Source organism: Coptis chinensis, chromosome 6 (assembly GCF_015680905.1).
Source record: "Coptis chinensis isolate HL-2020 chromosome 6, ASM1568090v1, whole genome shotgun sequence".
In the NCBI taxonomy this organism is placed as follows: Eukaryota; Viridiplantae; Streptophyta; class Magnoliopsida; order Ranunculales; family Ranunculaceae; genus Coptis; species Coptis chinensis.
The window spans coordinates 71,100,606-71,126,337 of record NC_141461.1 but is presented as its reverse complement, the minus strand read 5'-3'; the positions used below and the strand labels follow the sequence as shown (position 1 = coordinate 71,126,337).

Sequence of the window (25,732 nt, the reverse complement as noted above, 5' to 3'; positions counted from 1 at the left end):
CAACCCTAATCTATGTAACATAATATTCCCATTTACTGTGTGTGCCTTAGAGGAAATATGGAATTACTAGTACTAGCATTTCTGTAGCGTTGAATTAAGCAGGCATTAAGAAATTTCTTGACAATTTGATAGAAAAACGCTATTTTTAAACTAAATACGTATGGTACGTGTTAAGAAATTATACTTACACTTTGGAGTTTGGATGAAAGGGTTCATTTTTTCTCCTTGATATATTTTACTTCTTAAAAAAACAAAAAAACAAAAAAATAAAAAAAATAAAAATCTTAAACCTTTAAATGGGCTCATTTTGTTGCCATGTTAGAAGCAAATTAAGTTACCAAGTGTCCAAGACATTAATGGATTGGGTCTCACTTTCTTTTTGCTTTATATATAATGGAGGACAAAAACGTAATTCCAGCAATAAAACAAGGGCAAAAAAGGAAATTAAAATTAATGACGTGATGAAATTATTATTACACCCTCTGTTTTCTTTAAAGAAGTAAAATGATATACGTTTTTTTGCATATCTAATTTGAAAATAAACAAAAGTATATGGGCAATTCTACTTAGCTAAACAATAAATTTATTAAGTATACGTGGGTGATATACGTTTTTTTGCATATCTAATTTGAAAATAAACAAAAGTATATGGGCAATTCTACTTAGCTAAACAGTAAATTTATTAAGTATACGTGGGTCACATGACCTGGGGAGGCCATGTGTTTTTGGGAAAAATATGTTGAATCTAAATGACATATTTGCCCTTATTACTAAATCAAATTTACTTGAACTATTTGATTTGGGTTTTTGTAATTTAATAAATAGAGTCAAGGCAATTCCATAAAAAAAAATGGTTGAAGAATTGCATAAAATAATAGTATTTTACTATTGCAGACGGTAGATGGGGGCGCAATTTTTAAAATAGTAAATATATGTAGGCATGTAGTTACTATACCTGGGCTGCCCAGCCTATGGTCTGCAAGACCACAACCAACTTCTTTCGAAACAACTAATTAAATGCAACCATGAGCTTAGTCCACGACAACACAAAACTATTCGAGAAAAAAAACTATTATTAAAGTAACTATCCATGTATGTAAAATAGTAGCATAATTCATACTTTTACTACTAACATCATCTTAAGGATCTTACTCCACCCTTTCAATATTAATTGATTTTGTCCTTGAGAAAAGGAGAAAATCAATGAGGCCTACATCTCAGCTTGGGCACCTCATACTTCTCCCTTGAATTGCCATCACTGAATATGTGCGACAACTTGGACACGCCATCAACACCATTGATGCCACTTCATGAGCTCTAGAGTCTTGGGAAACTTCTCCAACATTGCATTTGGATGATGTAGACAAATCTGGAGGTGGTGTCAACGATGAAATTGCTGAGTTACTTGGCGATTCATAACACAATGCAGAATTGGAATGCCTTCTGACATTCCTAATTATAGGTGGCTCGCTTTCTTCGTCCTCCATATAGTATACCAAACCAATCTAATATGAAATATATTAACGGGTCATGTTAGCATATATATAACATATAACAAACAGCAACCAACTCAAAACAAGTTGCAAGTGCCACTTTCCTTAGTTGGTAAAACCTTTGGGTGATGATGCCAAAAGTGTGGGTTTGAATGCCCCTAAGCATCGGAGTTATAGATCTCATTTGAAAAAAGGTTGTCAAATTAAATAATAATAATAATAATAATAATAATAATAATAATAATAATAATAATAACAATAATAAATAATTCAGACCACTGTTTAATGAATAGGATAGCCTACTTTAATCCTATCTTAAATTGGAGTATCCAACTCAAGAAAAATAAATAAAAATAATGGTGATATTAATTTCAAATGCAAGGCTTTAAATGCACGTACAATATGCAACTATATACAAGACAAGTGAAATTGAAAGAATGTCAAACTTTTTAACAAATAGTAATTCAATAGATGGTACGGTAGAAAACTTTATATTATGAGTTGAGGGTGCATCAGTGATGACCCATCATTTTGCATTGGAATACGCATTGGGTATGCATCCTAAATAGGGTTGGCTCGACTAGCTAATTAGTTGAGGACTAAGACAGATCCCAATATGTGGTGCCTTCTTCTCAAACATTTTGTTAACTACCATGGGAGACCTATTTTCAATAAATAAATAGGCCTAGTAGAAGGAATTTTGTAAGCGGCGAAATATATTTGGTAATAATTGTTCACATGTTAGACTTTCATAGTCCCTTTTTTGGAAATTTCTTTGGGTTTATCATATGAGTCAATTTAGGCCTATTTTTTTTAGGAAACTTTTGGAAATTTTGTTAATTTACAATTGATCCTGAAGGCTGTCACTTTCTTCTCCCGCTTGGACGAGCCAATCCTAATCCCAAAGTGTAATCTAGTCTTATAGGTGAAAGATGCAACCTAACCGTGACGATACCCTATGAGATGAACTTTTCTTTTAAAAATAGTCTCAAGGACAAACTGGGCATTCCACTATTTTTTACTAGTAAGAAAACTTTGACTGCATTAAATGGTCGGTCAAGTCTCAATCTTTGGGGATTTAACTCAAAATTGAACATTTTCCAAAAGAAGAATAATGTAAGAAATCCAAAAAAAAAAAGCAAAAAGAAAATGTATATATCAATACAACAATACAATAAATTAATGAAAGCACAGATTGCGTACTTATGGACTTTAATGGTGAAAAATTACCATAGTAATAAATAAAAAAAACTTCCGAAAATGTTCACGAGCTATTATACGAATATGTCCAAGTCACTTGAACTACAGTTAAACCTAAAGGTCACCAATTTAACAAATATTTAGCAAGTTGATGAGTATGAAAGTGGTCTAAGGGGTGCCTAGCTAGTAGGACAGAATTAAACGTTTTAGAATCATCTAGATGCCTAGCCATTAATTAGGCACGTCTTTGTGGAACCTTATTATCTTTGAGGCAATAACTTTTTTCCAAAAAATAATACTAACAAAGAACTTAAATTTCAATATTATTATTACAATATTATGTCATATATATTCGAGGTCCACCAGTATTGACTACAAGATCATCAAGATCATCCATGTAGAGGCCATGGGAGGAGTAAGAGAATATCACTTCTACATATTAGATGAGTTAAATAACTACCTTCTTGATATTCAAGGAGCCCTATTGTCTCTACTCAAGAAGTCTCCTTGAATATTTACCTCAACAAAGTCCACCAGTATTGACTACAAGATCATCTATGTAGAGGCCATGGGAGGAGTAAGAGAATATTACTTCTACTTATTAGATGAGTTAAATAACTACCTTCTTGATCATCAAGAAGCCCTATTGTCTCTACTCAGGAAGTCTCCCTGAATATTTGCCTCAGCACAGTTAATGCTCTCAATCGTTTAGAAGGTGGAAATCTATAAAGAAAAATGGTTATAGTAGAACAACCTTTGATATGTATCACTCTTTTGGCAAAGGTATATCAGATCAAATCAGCATTGGTTGAGTGCTACTGTCAAACACATTATTCAACATATCATATTCTTCTTTGAAAATTCAATTTTTCCCCCTTTTATTCTATCGAATTATGAAGTACTACTTAGCATTTCATAAATATCAGAGCGGGCCGGCTCTGAGGGGTAGGCAACATAGGCAGCCACCTAGTGCCCCCACGAAATAGTCCACTAAAAATGCCCCACGTGGTGTGACCAAATACTACACTAGACCCAGTTTTGTATTCACACCCGAGTCGAACTTGGGTTGGAATAAAGCAAATGTTAGGTTATAACAAGTACATCACTCATATTTTGATGTTTAGAGAGCCTTAAGATTAGTTATTACTTATAAACAATATGCATATGATTTTTCACAATTTCACTAGATATTTTGGGTTTTACAAAGCCCGATTTTAAAAACTTGCCTAGGGACCCCATAATCTCAGAGCCGGCCCAGGATATCAGGGCTAATAATTTCCTTGAGACCAGCATATTTTCTATACATTATTCTTAGATAAGAAAATAAATTTCATGATAGGCAAATCAACAACATATCGTCAACCTTTGATATATCCTACAGGAGAAAAGATGACAACATAAAAGAGGGCGACTACAACACATGGCCCATCACAAAAAAACACTTCCGATGTCGGCTGTGATTGGCTAGTTAAGAGAGAGGAGAGAGAGTTTGACTCATTATTTTATTGCAATACACCAATCAGAGTCGACTTCGGACTTTTTTTTCGTGATATCCAACATAAAATTAGCATCTAGCATCAATCAATCAGCAAAAAAGAGTACAAAAGAATTTTCACCAATAGTAACCTTTGCCAACGATGTACCAGCAGAAAAGTTTCTCATGCGACTAGATGACACAACAACCTGCAATTGTAAAACCATCAAAAAGTTTGTACCACAAAAAATTTTTTTAATCAAGTGTACTAGCTAGATTACATATACCGTATTTAATGAATGTGCAATATTCTTGTTACACATCATTCACAAGCCCTTTTGATATTTTAGTATACAACGCAAACTGTTTGTCATAAAATTCCCACTTATTTTTTCTACTACTTTGTACTTCAAGGTTGCTTCACTTTAAACGAAAATTATGACATGCAGAATAAGAAAGTCGGGAAAAAAAATGTCACGTGATAAAATCTAAAACCCGCCACCACGAAAATAAGGGTTTTAGCCTGACAAGATTTATTATTCTCGAGATACTCTTAGGCATCTGATCTAATAAATTTTTTTTATTGGACTTTGGACTTTGGCCCATAATTTGAAAGCCGGGTTTATGGGCGTTTTTGGAGGAATTGAACTCTTTAAACGGTTCAGATTGATTCATACCAACATCAAATGGCTGTGTGCGTTTATTTTTCTTAATTTAGAAGGTTGGCCCAGATATGTAAACCTGCATGAAAAGTTGCCTAAATCATAACACCACATTGGAGATGCTCCAACTTGTTACTTGTTTTACTTTTGGGAATTGATATTCCTTGTTATATAACAACAACTTGTTTTGGTGGTTTGCTAGCCTGAGCGTGGTATCTAGATGGAAGATGTTAATGGGGCATGAATGCTAGTGTGACTTATGATGACCTTGAGAGCGTTTCAAAATTGCATAAAACATAGGGCTACCTTGACATGATGCATAAATAAACTTGAGAACAAGGGGAATATGTGTGTTTTCGAACGATGATAATAATTTAGAATACAAGATTATAGTTGATATCGACAATGAGATTGTTACTGTCCACAGTTTCATTCGCAGCTACTACCGACAGAAATTTCCAGAACTTGAGTCCCTAGTACCTCACCCAGTTGATTATGCTAGTATAACATTCTGTATTTTTATTTTTGTTATAAAAAATAATAAGTATTATTAATAGGGTTATAATAGTAATATTTAAAAATAGAGGATAAAGATTAAATAGAAATAGGAGAAAATCGTGGAGAAGAAAAAACGCATGCATCTCTCTCTCTTTTCTCTCCCAACGTTTCTGAAAAGGGAGGGAGAAAAGCCCTACTGCCCAAAGAAAAAGAAAATATTAAAAAGAGAAGAAGAATAGAAAGAGGATAAAAGAAGAACACGTTGGCTCGCCGTAACTACCTCTATTTTCAGTTGTCTTCGTTCTTGTTTTAAAAAGGTGAGTTAGAATTTATATTCTTAATAGAAACATGATATGTTTTGCTTTTGTGCTGTTCATATAATGATAAGTAGAGATTAGATGTTAAAGAGATTTGAATTATGATGATCCATACGTAGGTTTATGTACTAAGTTATTAGATTAAGTTAACATGCTTTCTTTTGATGATTTGGTGATGGTAGATGTTTTAAATCATGTGTAAATGTTTTGATATGAAAAACTATGACTAGGAAGCCATTATCAGTTGTGGAGAATCATTAGAGAAGAAGGTGAATAGTAAAAGGGTAAATAGAAAACTGCATTGCGCAGTCAAAAGTTTTGTATTAGATGGAGGTTGATCCATTATTGGATGAATCTAAAATTTAATCTGAAGTTGTATAAGACTACGAGGTTGGACATATTCAAATTATAGATAGATCCAACGGTTTATTATCTGTCGAGGCATGCATAAGAGTGACCGGTCGAAGTAGAAACTACGCCAGAAAACTACACTGCGCAATCATACGTTTAGGCATAGATGAAGGATGACCCAGTCATAGATATTCCTCATATTAAATATATAGATATATAACTCGTAGTATAATAACATATTAGAATTTAAGACAGATCCACCGGTCGGATATCTGTTGAGGCTTTCATTAGACGGACTGGTTGTAGTTGAAACTACCGTAGAACACTACAATGTGCAGTCGTACTATTTTGCTTAGATAGAGTTTTATCCATTACCGGATTGACTTGAAATTTAATATGTAAGGTTATCATACATAGTGGTGTGACATATTTGAATGATAGATAGATCCAACAATTAGTTATTTGTTGATGCAGTATAGAAAGACAAGCCTATTGATATTTGTTAAGTTGTAATGTAAACTGTTAGGTATTTAACTTAAGGGTTTTATATAGTATTTGTAGCCTACTTTTAGACTGTGGTTTTATTTGGAACCGACATGGTTCATAAGATCGTTTTTGGAGAATCAAAAGTAGAGAAATATCCATTTTTGACTGTATCTCTGGGTATGAAACTTTACATATATGATTGTGGGAGTATTTGAAACTGATTGTATGTGATTCTATATAGTATAAATTGTTGTTTTCTTTAAAGGTACATACAAGGATATTAATATTTATTGGTTAAGAGTTACGTAAGGCTTAATACTAATCTTGAAATATTTGATACGTAGGCAGTCTTATGTAAAGGTGCAGCCACCATATTATATATTATATATTAGTTTTAGTGATAACCATATGTGTACAATGTTAGTATTAAATTGTATACGTGATAGTGGTTGTTTAAAAAAAAATGTATTTATTAAATGTGTCATGAATGACCTGTTGGTGTTATGATGGGCATTCTTTGAATGTGGCAGGAATGACCCACAATATTCATTGAATGTGTCATGAATGACTTGTTGGTGTTATGATGGCTATTCCTTGAATGTGGTGGGAATGACCCAATGTATTCATTGAATGTGTCATGAATGATTTGTTGGTGTTATGATGGGTATTCCTTGAATGTGACGGGAATGACCCAAGGTATTCATGAAATGTGCCATGAATGACCTGTTAGTGTAAGGATAAGTGGTATTCCCTAATATGCGGGACAAACCATGTGATATCAATTAAGATTCAATGTATTAAATGATATTTTGATTATGAATTGGAATTTGACTAGTTGAGATAAATCTTTTTATTGTGATGTCTAATTCTGTTTTTGCAAGAGGGTAGGATCCGTTAATCTTATATGCAGGGACGTAAATATCGTACCCTAAGACGACGTGTTGGCATGCAAAGGTAAAGTGTATCAAACTCATATTTAAATAAGTTATCATATGTGCATTTAATAAGTGGAGGTAAGTGATATTTATATTGTGAGTTAATTTGGAAAATGGGAATGATGAGTACTGTTATATGAGTTTCTTGGAAATGTATATTGTGATTGAAATCTTACTTGGGAAGAAACTACATGCCGTTTTGGAGAAAACGGAACTAACTTGTCTTCAAAGTTGAAATGATTGTAATATTTTTATTTGTGAATGAAGAGTTGTTCCTGTTGGTTTCATTTGATTTTGGTTTTTTTTATATCGTGTTTGATAACCCATAGGGTATTAGATTTTTGTTTCATCTTGGGTTTCCAGATTATTGAATATCATTGTTTTTTTATTGTCTGGAAATTTGAGGTGTGATAGCTCAAGTTGTAAAGAAGATTGGAAACGAAACCGGTTTAACAACCTTGGTTGATCTGCAAGGCCTTTTGCCTTCAGATTCTATAAAGGCTGTTATAGCATCCACTACTAGCGGGAAACGCCTGCCTGAAGAAAACCTCAAGAAGACAATCGATGTGTGTGATTGCATCAACTCTCTTGATTTGGCTAAAAATAAGGTCCTCGAATATGTTGCACCTAATCTTACTGTTTTAGTTGGAAGTGTTGTTTCTTCCAAGTTAATTGGGACTGCTGGAGCTCTGTCAGCTTTAGCGAAGATGCTTGCTTGTAAGGTCCAATTTTTTGGTGCACACTCCCAACGGGTAGGCTTTTTACAGGAAACAGATATCTTTTAAGGCACACCTCCTTTTTTAAAAGCAGCGTGCCTTACGGATATTGGCTAGTCAATAAGTGGTTACTGCACGAATGGACTTTAAGAGATGCGATCCAACAGGTAATATTGCAAGGCAGTTTAGGAAACAGATTATGAAGAAGATTGACAAGTGGCAAGCGCCTCTACCTGTTCGAGGCGGTGGTCATATCAGTAAGAAGAAGCATGGGTATGGAGTGACGACAGATACAACAAGGGAGCTTGTCAACACTAGTGTCACACTTTAGAAAGAAGTTCAAGGACATGCAGTGTAATGGGCAAATATCGTACCTATAAATATGTTCATTTCGGTATTTTAAAACTCGAGATATTGGCATAAAAGCTAATATCTCGAGAAATCTTGTAGGTGTTTAAATTGTGTTGCAGGTAGAAAGCGGAAAAACAGGAAAGAAAGGCAAGGGACACGTGTCAAAGACTGACTGGGTCCAAGCCAAATCAGGACACTATATAAAGACTGGAAGAGCATCAAAAAGGGACTCATGTTTTCATTCAATCCAGATTCCAAAAAAAACTGTAAACAGGAGAGAGAAACAGAGATTGTAAACATCTATCACCAATTAATGAAATTTTGATTCAATTCATCTTATTCGTTCATTCTTTTCATTCATTCTGATTCATTAGTAAGGTTGTGTGATCTTAGGATACTGGAGAGAGGTGTTCTTAGACAATGTGATGTCGGGAGATAGAAGATAAACCTTTCTGTAATTTTCACAAGGTAAAGAATCATGAGACAAACAAATATCTTCAATTGCTCAGGGAGGTAGATCGATTAATGAGAGATGGAAAGCTCAGGGAGTTTAGAGTTGATGCCAGACCAGAGGTGGCGGCGGTGATGAATGATAAACCTTTAGGGGTGATTAATATGATATATAAGGGGGTTATCCCACAGAAGAAAATTATAAGGGATAAAATTCGAAAGATATCGACAGTCAAGGAGGTGCTGGAAATAAATGTGGAGCCGATACCAGTAGACCCTGCACTCATATCGGCAAGTATACCTGGAGCTATTATGTTTGTACCTGACGATTTGTCAAAGGTAATGTTGCCTCATGATAATTCTCTGTTGATTACGTTAAGAATATTAGGATATGATGTACAGAAGATTTTGATCGATTGTGGTAGTTCTGTCAATATTCTATTTTGGAAAGCATATACAGGCATCGAATTTGATGAGTCCCATTTAAAAGAACCACAGTTTAATTTGTATGGTTTTAATGGAACCTCAACAAGACCAGCAAGGGAAATCAAATTGCCAGTAAGGGCAGGCCCACAGACTATTATGACTAAGTTTATAGTCATAAAGCATCATTCAGATTATAATGCTATTTTGGGAAGAAAATGGATACATGCTATAAGCGCGGTTCCAAGTACTTTTTATCAAGTTATCAGATTTCCGACAGCATATGGGCCGCATGGGATAAGAGGTGACCAGTCAGAATCTGAGAAGTGTAATTTTGTTATTGTGAAGGGTATGATGAAAGAGAAAAAAGTAGAAACTGGGGGCGACTCGAAAGTCACCAGATAGCTATTAATGGAAAGTTCATCTCCAAGGTCCAATAGTAAAAATGGTCAGGAAGATGTTAGATTTACATCAGAGATGAAGATAGAGCCCGAGATAATCCTAAGTAAGACAATGGAAGAAGTGCAAAAGATCAATATCGGACAAGACAATGAAAGTTGCTTCACTTTCATTGGAACAGAGTTGAGTTCAGAAATCAAAAGTGATTTAATTGAGTTTCTAAGAAAGAATAAAGATGTATCTGCTTGGTCGATGGCTGATCTTCCTGGTATTGATACTCAGATATGTTCCCATAAATTAAATATGCGAGAAGGAGCAACTCCAGTTTATCAGCGTCATAAAAGGGTCAGGCCAATATACGCGCAAGCAGTACAAAATGAAATTCATAAAATGCTAGAATGTGGAATCATCAAAGAGATCGATAATTCAGAATGGGTTGCAAACATTGTGGTGGTTCCGAAAAAGAATGGCAAGGTTCAGATATGTGTTGATTTCATAGATGTTAACAAACAATGCCCGAAGGACTACTATCCGATGCCTAGAATTGATGAACTGGTGGATAGAACAGCTGGATTTGAATTGTTGAGTTTCTGCGATGGTCATTCCGAGTATTTTCAGATTGTTATGTCAATATTAGATCAATTAAAGACAACATTTGTTGTTGAAGGGGGTCTTTATTGTTTCATTAGAATGCCATTCGGTTTGAAGAATGCAGGGGCGACCTATCAGCGATTGGTGGAAAAGATGTTCAAGCATCTGATTAAACATATTGTGGAAGTATATATAGATGATATGGTCATCAAATCAAAGAAGGCGTCCAACCATGTTCAAGATTTGAATACGGTGTTCCAAATATTCCGACAGTTCAATATGAAGCTTAATCATGAGAAATGTACTTTCGGGGTAAGTTCAGGGAAATTCCTCAGATATATCGTTACTAAGCGAGGAATTGATGTTAACCCAGATCAAATTCTAGCTATCCAGTAGATGCCTTCACCCAGTACAAGGAAGCAAATTCAAAAGCTTACAGGCAGAATTGCAGCATTGAATAGGTTTATATCTCAAACTTTCGATAGATGTAAACCTTTATTCAAGCTGTTGAAGAAGAATACAAAGTTTGTATGGGGTGAGGAATGTGAACTCGCGTTCATGGAGTTAAAAAAGTATCTGCAAGAAGTACTAAATCTGATAAAACCAGAAAAAGGCGATACGTTGTTTTTATACCTTGATGTCTCGGATTTTTCCATCAGTTCAGTACTCGTCAAAGTGGAAGATGGAGCTGAGCGACCTGTGTATTTTCAATCTAAAACAATGTTTGAAGCTGAAACTCGATACTCAATGTTAGAAAATATGCATTAGCTCTCCTATATTCTACTCAACGGTTAAAACCGTATTTTCAATCCCATTCAGTAGTAGTAATGACAAATCTTCCTTTGAAACAAACTTTAGCTAAGACAGCTAAATCTGGGAGAATGGCGAAGTTGTCAGTTCTTATTGATGAGTTTGGGATTGAGTATAAGAATAGAGTATCGGAGAAAAGCCAAGTTCTAGCTGATTTTTTAGCAGATTTTCCTGCTGAAGATGAAGATTGGAAAGCTGAAGAAGAGAATGTTCTATTGGTACAAGAGACTGATAATGCAATGGATGAGGATGATCCTTGGGTAGGTAAAAATGGATGGAGGCTCTTTGTAGATGGATCATCAGGGTAAAAGGGATGTGGTATCGGCACTGTGCTGATAACTCCAGAGAACCAAAGACTCGAGACAACAATTACTTTAGGTTTTCATGCCTCTAATAATGAAGCTAAATACGAGGCTCTAATAACAGGTTTGGAGATGGCTAAGTCATTAAATGTCAAAGATTTATCGGTCTTCAGTGATTCACAGTTGGTGGTAAACCAGATCAATGGAGGATATGTTGCAAAATGCGATAACATGATAGATTATCTAAATTTGGTGAGGATGAAGTTCAAGGATTTCAGGAAGATTGTCTTTCAGCATCTCGATAGGGGAGAGAATCGACATGCTGATGCATTGGCATATGTAGCTGCAATGCTCGAAAATGAGGAAGGGCGGTTGTTGCATATCGGTGTTCAGCAAATTTTGAGTATTAGTATAAAGCACATAGAGATAGTAGAAATAGATACGCTGGGGGCGTCATGGTTGAGCGATTATGTGTTGTTCTTATCGCAAGGAATGTTGCCAGCAGATAAGAATGAGGCTAGAAGGATAAAAGGAGGAGCTGAAAGATATCTATTAATAGATGATCAATTATATCGGAAAAATCCAGGAGGACCACATTTAAAATGTGAATCGGCAGAAAAATCTCAGAAAATTATTACAGAAATGCATGAAGGAGAATGTGGCAATCATTCGGCAGGAAGATCGTTGGCTAGTAAGATTGCAAGGTAGGGATACTTTTGGCCACAAATGCGGAGGGACTGTCTGCGATATACAAAAAAGTGTATTCAGTGTCAAAAACATGGACATGTCATTCATGTGCCAGCAGAGGAGTTACACTGTGTCTCGAACCCATGGTCGTTCGCTTTATGGGGGATGTACATTGTAGGTCCTCTAGTACCTGGAAAAGGGAAGAAAAGATTCATGTTAGCAGTAACTGACTACTTCAATCACTAAATAGGTAGAAGCAATAGTCTTGCAACATGTCAAAGAGCAGGACATCATCGATTTTCTGTTCAAAAGAGTGGTTTGACGATATGGACTGCCATATGCTATTATATCGGATAATGGTCCCCAGTTCATTAGAGGTAAAGTGAAAGATTTTTTAGAATTATATAGGATTAAGCACTTTACATCGGCACCATACTATGCTCAAGGGATGGGCAAGCTGAAGCAACAAATAAGACCATTATGGATAAAATCAAAAAGAAGCTAGAGGATAAGAAAGGTTTATGGGTTGATGAGTTAAACAGTGTGTTGTGGGCATATAGAACAACTCCAAGAGTAGCAACAGGGGAATCGCCATTTACTTTAGCTTATGGTATGGAAGTCGTGACTCCAGCTGAGATGGTAGTAACGACATCAAGGACAATGCTTGTAGAAAAAGGATTGAATGATCAGGGGATGCAGGCAGAAGTCTTAAATTTGGAAGAGAGAAGGGAGCAAGCAAGAATGAGGCTTGATTCTTATCACAGGCAGCTCAGAAAAGCATTCAATAAGAAAGTTAAAGAAAGAAATTTCCAAGAAGGTGACTTAGTGCTAAAAGAGGTTACACAGGCGACAAAAGAAAAGGGAGCTGGGAAGTTATCGACGAATTGGGAAGGTCCATACATTGTCCACAAGGTGGGGGTAAATGGAGCGTATTATCTAAAGAAAGTTGATGGTGAATTGCTAGCAAAACCTCAGAATATCAGTAATCTGAAGGTATTCTATCAATAATGTATTTTTGTTCAAATTTTATGGGAAATTAAGATGTGTAGCATGAATTTTCAATTCAATATAAATGGAGTCAAGTTTCAAATTTCAATTTTTATATAAAAATATATGGTGTTAGCATATGATAAAAAGTCCTGGTATCGATAGGAATATTGATATCAGGCATATCATCAAAAAGTCTTGGTATCAGAAACAATGGCAGATATCAGGCATAAAAAGTCCTGGTATCGATAGAAATATTGATATCATGCATATCGTCAAAAAGTCCTGATATCAGAAATAGTGGTAGATATCAGGCATAAAAAGTCCTGGTATCGATAGAAATATTGATATCAGACATATCGGCAAAAAGTCCTGATATCAGAAACAGTGGCAAATATCAGACATAAAAAGTCATGATATTGACAGAAATGTTTATATCAGGCATATTGTCAAAAAGTCCTGATATCAGAAACAATGGCAGATATCAGGCGTAAGAAGTCCTGATATTGATAGAAATATTGACATTAGGCGTAAGAAGTCCTGGTATCAACAGACGTATTGGTATCAGGCATATGGTCAAAAGTCCTAGTATTGACAGAAGTGTTGATATTAGGCATAAGAAGTCCTGATATCGACAGACGTGTTGGTATCGGGCATATTGTCAAAAAGACCTGATATAAAAAACAGTGGCAGATATCAGGCATAAGAAAGTCCTGAGATTGGCAGAAATGTTGATTTCAGGCGTATTGTCAAAAAAGTCCTGATATCAAAAACAGGGGCAGATATCAGGCATAAGAAAGTCTTGAGATTGGCAGAAATGTTAATTTCAGGCGTATTGTCAAAAAGTCCTGATATCAGAAACAGGGGCAGGTATCAGGCATGAAAAGATCATAGATTTCAAGCAAGATATCCGCAAAGGAGGAGCCATTAAAGATTATTTGATAATAAAGGTATGTGGTAATGCTTTAGATACAAATCTAAGTATCGCCGATACTTTCTTTTTGGTTGAGGATATCGAAAATTATATTTTCTTTTTAATACAAGTTTAAGTATCACCGATATTCTCTTTTTGGTTGAGGATATCGAAAATTATATTTTCTTTTTGACACAAGTTTAAGTATCGCCGATATTCTCTTTCTGGTTGAGGATATCAAAAATTATATTTTCTTTTTTGATACAAGTTTAAGTATCGCTGATACTCTCTTTTTGGTCGAGGATATCGAAAATTATATTTTCTTTTTGATACAAGTTTAAGTATCGCCGATACTCTCTTTTTGGTTGAGGATATCGAAAATTATATTTTCTTTTTGACACAAGTTTAAGTATCGCCGATATTCTCTTTCTGGTTGAGGATATCGAAAATTATATTTTCTTTTTTATACAAATTTAAGTATCGTCGATACTCTCTTTTTGGTTGAGGATATCAAAAATTATATTTTCTTTTTAATACAAGTTTAAGTATCGCCGATACTCTCTTTTTGGTTGAGGATATTAAAAATTATATTTTCTTTTTGAGACAAGTCTAAGTGTCAGCGATATTATTTCCATGTTGAGGATATCGATAAATTTGATTTTTGATGGTTGTAAGTGCAAATAAAGGAAAAATACAAATAATGGCAAAGTGTCATAACAAAAAACCAATGGAAGTTAGAGTTTATAACAGTCAAAAAGTATATCTTGTTCAGAAATTAAAACTTTGGAGCAAAAAGATGGTAGTTTAAAGAGGATTGTTCAGAAGTGCATCAACATCAGATAGGGTAGCCTTAGTATGTTGAGTAGCATCAGGTGGAAGCTGTGAGGTGGTATCAGCCACAGTAGCTGTATCTCCTTCTTCATCATCCGAAAGCATATTGTTCTCCATAAGGATATTACGTGGAACAAAAGGCTTGTAGATAGCCAACTTATCACCAAGAGAATTTACAGCTGCCATGACATTATTGAATTCAGCATCGGCAGCTTCAGAGGCTTCGGCATTTTGTTGTCTTTCGGCAGCAAAATCTTCAAGCATCTTCTCCACGAGTTCAGCATGTTCAGCTTCATTATCGGATAAAGTCTTCTCAGCTTTTTCAGATTGCAGCTTCATATCAATTTTCAGTTGACGATTTTCCTTCTGGAAGCTGCTATTTTCTCGAGTTACTTTATCAAATTCTAATTGCTGAGAGGTCAGGGTTTTCCTAATGCATCCGAGCTCACATTCTTGCTTATGAAGCAGATCGAATTGAGCCATGGCAAGTATTTTCGCCTATGAAAATATCAAAAGCAGATAAGCACAAAATAAGAAGACGAAAGTGATATGAAAGGAAAAGAGACAAGGCATGAGTACCTTCTCCATATGATCATAGAACTCAGTGAGGCACTCAGTGGGATTGATGTCGAGAGCAGCAATTTTGTCTTTGGGAAGAACACAACTGCTAGCTAAGGCGACACCTAGCTCATCTTTATGAGTATCTTCGAAAAGTGAGGCTATTAAAGGGACTTCGTTGCCATCAGTAAAGAGAAACTCAGGTCTGAAAACTTCATTGGTATCGGCTGATGAGACAGAATGAAGATTTTGACCTTCGGCAAATCCACTTTTTCCCCATGCATGGTTGGTTTTTCTTTTTTTAGAAGGACCAGTAGTTGTCGAGGGAGGGATGGAGGTTTTGGTTGAGAAGAAGTAGGATTTTTATCCTTGGTAGCAGCAGAAGTATGTTTATCAGGAGTGGAAGAATGGGCAGAGGGTTTGTTAGCAGCAGTGGTTGCCGAGACAGGTGCTGATGTTTTCTTTTTCCCTTTTTCAGCCAAATATCGACCGGCGTTGGCATTCATCGGCATTCGAGGAGCCATATCTGTATACAATAAAAGATGCTCATTAAATATATTTTGCAATATCGGATATTCATAAAAGTCAGGAACCTCTACTTTAATCTCAGGGAAAAGAGTGGGAGTCATAGTACAATATCAGCTAAATAGTCATAGAAACTTTTGGGAAGTTTAGGAGGCAAGCCATGCATGGCAAAGGAAGACACGAAAAAGGGAAGATCGTCGGAGGGATTGTTTAAAGGAGATTGAGGAGGAGTTGGCGACTGACCCATTATTTGAAGAGTTCGATGTTTGAGTACTTAAGAGGTGCGCGATAGTTTGAGATATCGGGAAGAGGAACAGTGATCTTGGGATTCCCTTCTCTATCAGCACCAGTCTTAATATTGACAGTTTCTTCAGTCCCTTCCAAAAGTCTGAGCACTCTCTTGGAATTCCCACGAGCCTTGGCAAAATGAGGGAGAAGTACTGAAAAGACATAAAGAAGAGTGATATCAGATATGGGATTTCCGAGATCTAAAGGGCGAGATCAAATCAAAGGGAGGACGTACCTGTGACGTTGAAGACTTGATGTTTCAAAGGAGGATTTGTTGGGCTATCGGCACTTCCCCATTACCTATAACAACAACCGGATACTGGGTCCACTGTTTGTCGCTAGTGCGGTTTTTTCTAAGAATACCCTTAATGTTTCGGTGGGTATGTTTTTTGGGATAGAAGTATCCCATAATCTTTTCACAAAATCTATAGTGCATAAGAATATCGGATAGCCTAATATAGTCAGCTGCATATCTATCGGGAGAGAGGTGGCTGTTATAGTAATTACAGACAAACATTAACCTCTAGAAGTTACCCGTACCCTGACTAGGGGAAATGTTCAAATGGTTCAGTACTTCACGATCAAGGGTGGATAAAGGAAACCTCAGTCCAGCAGCGAGTTGGCCGACAGTAACAATGATTCCATTCTTGGTACCACTCTGACATTGAGTAAAAGCCCGAGTACCAGCATAATGTTGTAGATAAAGTGTGGAAGGAATCTGATAGGTGGTTTGAACTAAAGATAGGTTGGGTCGTTTAATTAAAAAACTACAAAGACCGTCGCTCCATCGGCTGGTGTCTTCTATAGTATCACGCTCTGATTTAGAGTCAGTGGTTGCAAAAGGATGGCAGGGAATGCCTTCTACAACATAAGATAAGTCCCATGAAATCTGGGGCGGAGAGTTATTAGTCGAAGTTGAAGCAAAGTTTTGGCTAAAAGGTCTATCGTCAGAAACTATATTGTCAGAAAGGATGTCATCCGATATGGTATCCTCAGAAGGGAGACTAGCATCAGAGATGGTATCTTCACTGGCCATTGAAATGACTATACACAAAGAAGGAAGAACAAAGGTATTTTTAATATCGGCAATTCAATATTTATAAAGTATTATTAGCTGCATGATATTACAGTATCGGCAAGGTCGATATAAGAGTTGAATCATCGGAGATACCAAGGTATTATATCGGAATAAAGTAATATCGGAAATATTGTGATACATGCCGATAGTAAAGCCAGAACAAACAAAAAGATAAAAACAATGTTAGAAATAAAAAGATTTAAACTTTTATATGATTTGAAGTTCAAAGTAGTAATGTATGTCATTACATAAGCATTAGCACACGTGTACATGCAAAATTAAGGGATTCAGATGTAAACAACTAAAGCTAAGATAAAATATCGTATCTATTATTACTAAAGCAAGTATATCAATGCATGTATTAGAAATGTTAACAAAGTGCAGGGTGAAAGAGCATACCTTATGAAATGCAAGAGGGATGAGTTCTGGAAAGTTGAAGAAGAAGAAAACCAGAGTTTTTTGGGTGTTTTGGAGGCGTACTGAAGAAGCTAAAGAGATTGTGTGTTTGAGAAGTGTACTAAAGAAGCTAAAGAGGTTTAAATTTATATTTTTTGAAATATTGGACCGGGTGGTTGTTTGGGCCCGATAGTTTTCATATCCGTTATTTGGTATAATTGCTTCTCGAAAAGTTGAAATTTCAAAGGAAATTTCAAAATTTCGAGAGGGGGCAATATAGTGGGCAAATATCGTACCTATAAACATGTTCATTTCGGTATTTTAAAACTCGAGATATTGGCATAAAGGCTAATATCTCAGGAAATCTCATAGGTGTTTAAATTGTGTTGCAAATAGAAAGCGGAAAAACAAGAAAGAAAGGCAAGGGACATGTGTCAAAGACTGACTGGGTCCAAGCCAAATCAGGACACTATATAAAGACTGGAAGAGCATCAAAAAGGGACTCATGTTTTCATTCAATCCAGATTCCAAAAAAAACTGTAAACAGGAGAGAAACAGAGAGAAAGAGAGATTGTAAACATCTATTGCCAATTAATGAAATTTTGATTCAATTCATCTTCTTCGTTCATTCTTTTCATTCATTCTGATTCATTAGTAAGGTTGTGTGATCTTAGGATACTGGAGAGAGGTGTTCTTAGACATCACATGCAGGTTGTGAGGAGTGGTGCTACCACAGGATTTACTTCATGAATTCATGCGCAAGGAATTTAGCTCACTAATCCACAGCGGCTGAATGCTATTGGAGATCAATAGGAGATGAATATGAGGCAACTGGCTATCTATTGGTTATCTTGTTTCCAATGGCCTGATTATTGGAGATCATTGATTTGCTCTTGTAACAGTTGGGGAACTGATCCTCTACGCTCTTTGAAATGTTCGGTAAACTGCAATGTAAAAGTGAACTGATTTTGTAGAGAGGAATAGTCCAAGTAAATTTCTTTTTTATAGAGTTAAAACATGTGTACTTCTCTACTTTTTTCCCTTCTTTTTTAGATTCCCATGTCTTTCCTCTATTGGTTTATCTGATCCGACTCTCTCTGGTTAACTAGTTCTATAGATAGTAGCAACCTATAACCTATCTTTGCTGTTCCTAGTTCCTACTGCTTACTCTTCATTGCATTCACCTTCAACAATTACTCAAAGTCAAGGTGTGTTCCTAGCCTAAGAGGTTATGGCTCTCAAGATACACATCCTGATTTCATCCAATCTAAGTAGTTTCGGACCTGGGCTTCTATTATGGGCAACCAATTTCATAGTGTTGCAGTTTTGGCCCAATACAAATTGCATCATACCTGGGTGCTGGAATCGGCCCATAGTTCCAAATGTTCTTGGATTCATTTATCTAAATTTGCTTGGTACCAAAGTCCAAAATAACTAGTATAGGTTCGCTACTTGCCTACTTCGCTCAAGTGCTTGTCTGCAGAACTGCTCAAGTCCAAAATCTATATATGCATTCAATTCATGTAGCCATGTTGGCAGGGTCGCAGCACTATCTGGTCTTGTCATAGAAGAGGGATGGGACGATAGTTTATATCAAGATAGGATAAATAAGAACCAATTAGATCGTCCGGATGCTAAAGACAGGTGGCTAAGGCTGAGTCCAATGGTTTGGACACCTAAAACACCAAACCACAATAACACAGTATATGCGATTAGCGGGTTAGTGTTATTCGACCCAATGGTTTTTTTGTTGTAACCGCCATTCACACTGGCATGTAGGAGAGATTTTTTTTTCCCTATGACTGCCATTTACACTTGGGTATGGCTGGAGAAAGATTTTTTTTGTTTGTAACTGCCATTTACACTAGCGTGTGGTTGGAGAGAGATTTTTTTTTTTTTGCAAACGCCATTCATACTAGCGTGTGGCTAGAGAGAGATTTTTTTTGTAACCGCCATTCACACTGGCGTGTGACTCTTTATTTTTTTCATGCCCTTCCCATTTTACCCTTTCTCCCATCTCTCTCCCTCTTCTAACCGCCATAGTGATTGGCGTGTAGATTTATTTCGAAATTATATTTGTGGCCGCCACTCGTTTTGGCGTGTAGAGCATACACTATATCGATAAAATTGGTTGTATACATAGCGAAACTTATACCGCGGGTTAGCGATTTCATGCACCGTTGGATCACAATTTAGATGATATTTGGTGTTTTGCGTTCTACTTAGCCAAAAAGCATGTAGAATAGAGAAAATCTCCTGTTTTTAGGCAGTAGCCATCTCTTCCTCTCCCTGCCGCCCTACATTTGCTCTTGGCGCACTCTGGCGAGAACAAGCCTTCCGTCTACAGAGCTGTGTAAAAATAAAGTACTTAAGTTTCATTCTGTTCCCCTCTGTTTTCCCTTCCCACCTGATGTGGAAAGTTTTATGCGTCCATATAGTGGCAATCCTTTAAACAAGCTTTAGGCAGGAACAAGCTAATAGTTACGGCTTAGTAGGCACGGTCCGGGATTTGAACGGGGGAGTGCGGAACTATAAATCTAAGCGGAAACAATCCAGTAGATGATCCAAGTAGGTCCGCAATCATAGATTGAACATCCTCTAGAGTCACACTTCTATTCTAGAGGTAGAAGACTGATCAGTTTCGGGTATTGAAGATGTCGAGGTGAAGGCAGCAGTAGATCTCTGTGGTATCGAAGGCACTGTTCCAGATGAATTACGTATCTGCTGAGGACCGCGAGTCGGATTAGGCAATAGTCCCTTGTCCCTGTTATTCTTGTGCGGACAGTCCTTTTTCCAATGCCCCTTTGAATGGCTATAACTACATTCATCTCGTGCAACCCTTGGACGAGATCTAGGTGTCTGAGCTGAAGGAATTTGTGACTGTGGAGCGGCGGCAAAAACCGAGTGATTTTGAGTAAGAGATCACATTGGAGACTTAAATCTAGTCTCTTCGGCTATAAGTGTTAAATAGCTTCATTCACTGTGGGAAGGGGTGAACGATGCAACATAGATCCTCCTAATGAGTCAAATTCATCTCTTAAAGCCGTATATTACTTAACTGGTTTGTACTGTTTTTCTCTTTCTTATATGATCTTCGTTGCTGTAGTATATATAGATATGATATGGGGAAGAGTTTTTCAACTGCGATTCTGTTAGTGAAGGCAAAGTTATGGTACATCTGTTTCTAATGCTTCTCACAAATGTAACACTATTAAAACTCTCTTTTGTTTCAACTTTCCCCTGCAACATTGGTATTATTATTACCTTAGCCCACTTTTACTCATGAGTCTAGAGACAAGGTAACCAAACTGGGGTTCATCTGAAATTCAAAGATACTATCCTGCTGGACCACTGTAAAGAGTTAGTGTGTAATGATAGTTCACATCTAATCTTTCTCCATGCAACTGTGAGTCTGTGACTAAGTTGGGGCTTGCATTTTTTATCTTTTTATAAACAAGGACCTTATCGATATATTTGGTAAAGGTGGCTCAAGACCACGTCCCATAAAGTCTTCGATAAAATGCCTGAAAGAATCAGAGTTTTTTTTTCTTACTATTTTAGAATACTCGCTTGATGATTTTTTTAGTGTTCTTCTGAGAACACTCCGTGTTTTAAATTCTATAGAGGATGAAGATAGACTGAACATGGAGGACTTTTGAATGCTAAACAACTCAATTTGCGCCTTGGTAGCTACCCAACTCTTCAATGCTTACATCGCTTTAAATTTGAAAATGCCCTCACTGTTACTCCTCAGTCCATAACGGATACGCTTTCACTAGGGTTAAGCATTTTTACATAATACTATGTGATTCTCTAGTGGAACTCTCTCGCCATGCAGTTCCGCTCGGGTGAGGCCTCTAGACGTTGCCTTGTCTTGAGAGATTGCACCTTGGGGAACTTCCGCATTAGGATGGTCCTGGGAGAGTTTCAGTAATCGGACCGGTAGGACCCACGGGCGAAGTGGGCGTTCACTAAAATAAAAAAGTGAGCGGTCGAAGTATGAAAGAGTAACGGAATAAGTTTCCTATCAAAAAAATAAAAAGTAACGGAATAAGTTAAGGCACTAATAAATATGATTATCGAGACCCAGAAGAACCTTCTGTGCACTTCTGTGCACAAGTCCAATGTGCCGTCAACTTCACAATCACAAAAGATTCTTCTCAATGACCATATATTTATAGTTTTATACACGGATTACACGGCAAGTGACGCAACAACGTAATACGAAATTGTTTGCAAACTGCCCAACAGTCTCATAGAAAGTGTTTTTATTTCAACAAAAAATCTCTGCTGACTCTTTCAATTGACACTCCCTATTCCGGTATTCCCTGAGAGACTCCATTATTTCTATCCAAAGACACGCTCGCGTGTATGTTATTGCAACTGGAATTGTCTAGTTAGGGACTTAGGGAGCTCCTTATATGCAGCCAGGATGCAGGAACAAAATGTTTCTTCTTTCAAATATGTGGAAAATTCTTTCAATTGAAAGAGTGAAGGGACACTGAATATACAAGCCTACCAAGCATCAGCCATACGTCCATATATATTTTATCAATACGCGGCTGGAATGCTGGATGACTTCAAACATTTTATGAATTATATAGTTCTTTTGGAGTCTAATAACGTTCTTCAGCCTGCACGTTCGGTCAAAAGGAGAAAATAGAGATTGCCTGTTACTTTCTTCAGTTATTGGGTGGGCGGGAGAGACTACATCCAACCAAACTCTCCTTCATGAGCAAAAGCTTGATGCTGCCATGCCAAAAGACAAGTCAATGTATTTGACACAACCAAAAGTAGGGCCTCAAACATTGAACATGCCAGAGTAACTAATCTGCTTGGCCACTAGCAGGACATCTTACTGTACAAGACCTTTCCAAAGGAAAGTTTACCTTGTAACACTGACCACCCAAAATCAGTGATGAATCATGGGCCAATGAAAGAACCAAGCATACAAGGCTTCAAACGAGGGAAGATCTGTTTTGAGAATCCGCCAATGTTTTAAAATCAGTTGCCTTTGGATGTTGACCATTTCAGCGCAACTCTTGGGTGCATCCATTTAACCAATCAATGGATGCAGATCTAAACCTGCACAGAAATGATCAACCATAATTTTTTCCTCGCCAGTACATGAGCAGACACTGCCAAATAGTGCAGACACGAATCCATGTGATTCTCCCCACTCAAATCCTCATCGATGATTCATCTGCTTATTCATTCTCACACTTAAATCCCCCCCCCCTCTGACAAAAACAAACAACCTGCTCAGCTCCTATGTTTACCTTTTTCCATTCGCACGAAACTGATCCCAACTTTTTACAAATCATTCAGACTTTATTCAACTGCACAAACCTCACTTTGAATATAACCATCAGCCTGCTCGGCTCCTTCAGAAGGGTAGAATATGATACTCGCAGGCAAATAAAAAAGGCTACAAAAAATACAAAAATATTAATATTAATACAAACAATGGACAATGACCTAACACAATGGTTTGAGAAGACAACTTTCAGATACTAACTAGACAAGACATCCTTCTAATAGTGTGCCTGTGAGGACAGTTCATTATGGGGGACAACCTATAAATATAAACTCAAATGTTAATATGGTGTTAGCCAAATGATTATTGACACAGCTATTACTAGTGAACTGTTGGACGGTGGAAACCAACCAGAGATGAAGGAGTAGGAAAACAAATGGAAAAATGGATGCCATAAAGGAGGAGAGGGAAGAGGGAAACAAAAGGAAAAGTTGAAAGGAAAAATTAATGCACAGCAAGCTGGGAAAGGGGAGAACGAAAAGAGAACGACAATAGGGGGACATAAAAGATGGACATACAGCAAGAGTGCAAGACATACGCCTGCAAAAGGTATGTGCCTAAGATCGGTCTTGGAAAGCATTTTAGAACAAGTTAAACTGTGAAGTCAATATACACCAAGTCAAACATAATTGAGATACAAAATAATTGTGAGAGAAAATTACACTACATAAAAACGACAATAGGTATGTTCAAGACAGCCTCAAACCCCACTATGCTCCCATACTAGATTCTTTTACTTCTATGGCATCCCCATTCCCAGTCACCAGACTGCTTCTTACCCTTACTAATTAATGGACTCTACTAAAACTTAATTTTCCAAGCTCTAGTTACCCTGTTCAATTTCTTCAATGCCACTTCCAGCTCAACAAGTTTCTTCCAACACGCACCTGAAGTCCTCAATTGGAAGAGCAATATGTTTGCCCATTACAGTTATCATGTCATTATAGAAACAAGTCCTTTATCTTAAGTAGACTCTAGAAAGAAGCAAATAAAGGCCGCATTTACTGGTTTCCAATAAATGGAGAGCATGGATGTCAGTCTTCCTATGCTTATGAAGAAAATGATATACATACATACTCTCATGTGATGTAACTCATGATTTCTAGATACGTGAGATATCAAATTGTTTTCTTGATATGATTCATAGGGTTCCATAGTATAATGTCTAATTTGCAAGAAAAAAATTATGTTAGACATAAAAACATTTAATTCAACAATAAAGGACAGCATAATAATGTATGGGAAGATACTAAGACAGAAGCATAAAACATATCTTGTGCCGTTTTCTACCATGTGGATACAAGTACGTTGGGCGTATTAAATGTATACATATGGACATGATATGGTAACATATACTTACAGATCTAATCCTTCATGGTTTGATAATCAAAGAAAGAATACAATAAGAAGTCCAGAGAGGTCAAAGTTGGTGATTCAACAGAACAGAGCTGAAGGATGACTACTAAACGTGCCCAAATAGGTGAACAGGGACTCCTATAATTCTGAATATGTTTTTACTTCACTTATATCAAGCTTGGTTTACAGAACCCAAAAGGCATTGGTTTGCGTGCGGGTGCTGTGCCGTGGGTCAGTTTCGGGATGAGGGACGGAGAGAGACCAGAAGAAAGAATTGCACGCTAATCATTGGTAAGCAAAGGGGAAAGGCCCAATGATTTTACCGACTAATTTATATACTTAGTTGGTAAAACCTTTGGGTGATGATACCAGTGGTCTGGGGTTCGAACCCAGCTACACACAATTGAGTTACTGATCTCTTTAAAAACAGGTTTGCCCACACATTTTAGCAGGTGCCGACTAGCAAAGTCGGTAAAACCTTTGGGTGATGATACCAGAGGTCTAGGGGTCGAACCCCGCCAACATCAAAGAGTTACTGATCTTATTTAAAACAGGCTTGCCAATCAAAAAAAAAAAAACACACTTACATTAAAACATGTATAGAAGGCTGAGGAAGCCAGTTTCCGCATGATGGCAATCAAGAACAAACAGTCTTATCTGATCCTTGGCGAAAAGAATGTTCCAAGTTTAGTGCACAACCATTTGTAAATTGAATGAATAAATCATTTTACATTAGCTATGATTGAGAGGAGTTCATGGAAACTTGACTATTCTATAGTAAGCATTTTTCAGATTTTTCAGTCATGCGTAACATGAACAAGTTACCAAACATATTAAATGTAGAGCGCGACATGAACAAGTTACCAAACATATTTCCCTTGTGCATAAGAAAATTCCAAAATAGAAAGGGCAATAAAAGTACTATAGTCATCTGCAATCTGATCATCATTGAAAAGGCGAAATATATACATATATATTAGCAACACGTCGTAATTTAAAATAGTATGGCTAAATAGAGAGTAAGATAACACATGCATGAACGTATGCACCTTGAATCTCATTCAGCCATACAGATAAACTAACTGAAGTTAAATGGGTGCTGCTACCCTTGCAGATAAAGGGGGTTGCAGTTTAAAATGTACTATTCCTCAGCTGATCTAGAGCAAAAGTCCCACAAACACCAATTCAACACCGAAACACAGTAAGAATAAAGCATCAAATCAAAAGAACATTTTTTCAGAATAAAGCTACTAGATAATAAAGCATCAGAAACTAGCACTTCTTTTCTAAATTCATCAATCTAAGCATTCCAATTTACATTAGCGAACAACAACAACA

At 36.7% G+C, this 25,732-nt stretch overlaps 2 protein-coding genes and 1 pseudogene across 2 annotated transcripts; all 3 read left to right on the top strand.

Moving 5' to 3' along the window:
• The first annotated feature begins 5,069 nt into the window (after positions 1-5,069).
• On the top strand, positions 5,070-8,752 carry LOC147494254 (U4/U6 small nuclear ribonucleoprotein Prp31 homolog pseudogene; annotated as a pseudogene).
• Positions 8,753-11,173: 2,421 nt separating this feature from the next.
• Positions 11,174-12,166, top strand: LOC147494253 (uncharacterized). The gene is made up of 2 exons (XM_086568083.1): positions 11,174-11,420; positions 11,502-12,166. The coding sequence occupies exons 1-2, from the start codon at positions 11,174-11,176 to the stop codon at positions 12,164-12,166; spliced, it is 912 nt and encodes a 303-aa protein (XP_086424209.1).
• Positions 12,167-12,625: 459 nt separating this feature from the next.
• On the top strand, positions 12,626-13,153 carry LOC147494252 (uncharacterized). Its single transcript, XM_086568082.1, has one exon. It carries the CDS (start codon positions 12,626-12,628, stop codon positions 13,151-13,153), a length of 528 nt encoding a protein of 175 aa, XP_086424208.1.
• Positions 13,154-25,732: the final 12,579 nt, after the last annotated feature.

Excerpts from the sequence above, each read along its gene's own strand:
- LOC147494253 (XM_086568083.1), top strand. The coding sequence starts at position 11,174 with ATGACAAATCTTCCTTTGAAACAAACTTTAGCTAAGACAGCTAAATCT. Across the intron at positions 11,421-11,501 it reads TGAGGATGATCCTTGGGTAG|AGAACCAAAGACTCGAGACA; the intron begins GTAAAAATGGAT and ends TGATAACTCCAG.
- LOC147494252 (XM_086568082.1), top strand. The coding sequence starts at position 12,626 with ATGGATAAAATCAAAAAGAAGCTAGAGGATAAGAAAGGTTTATGGGTT.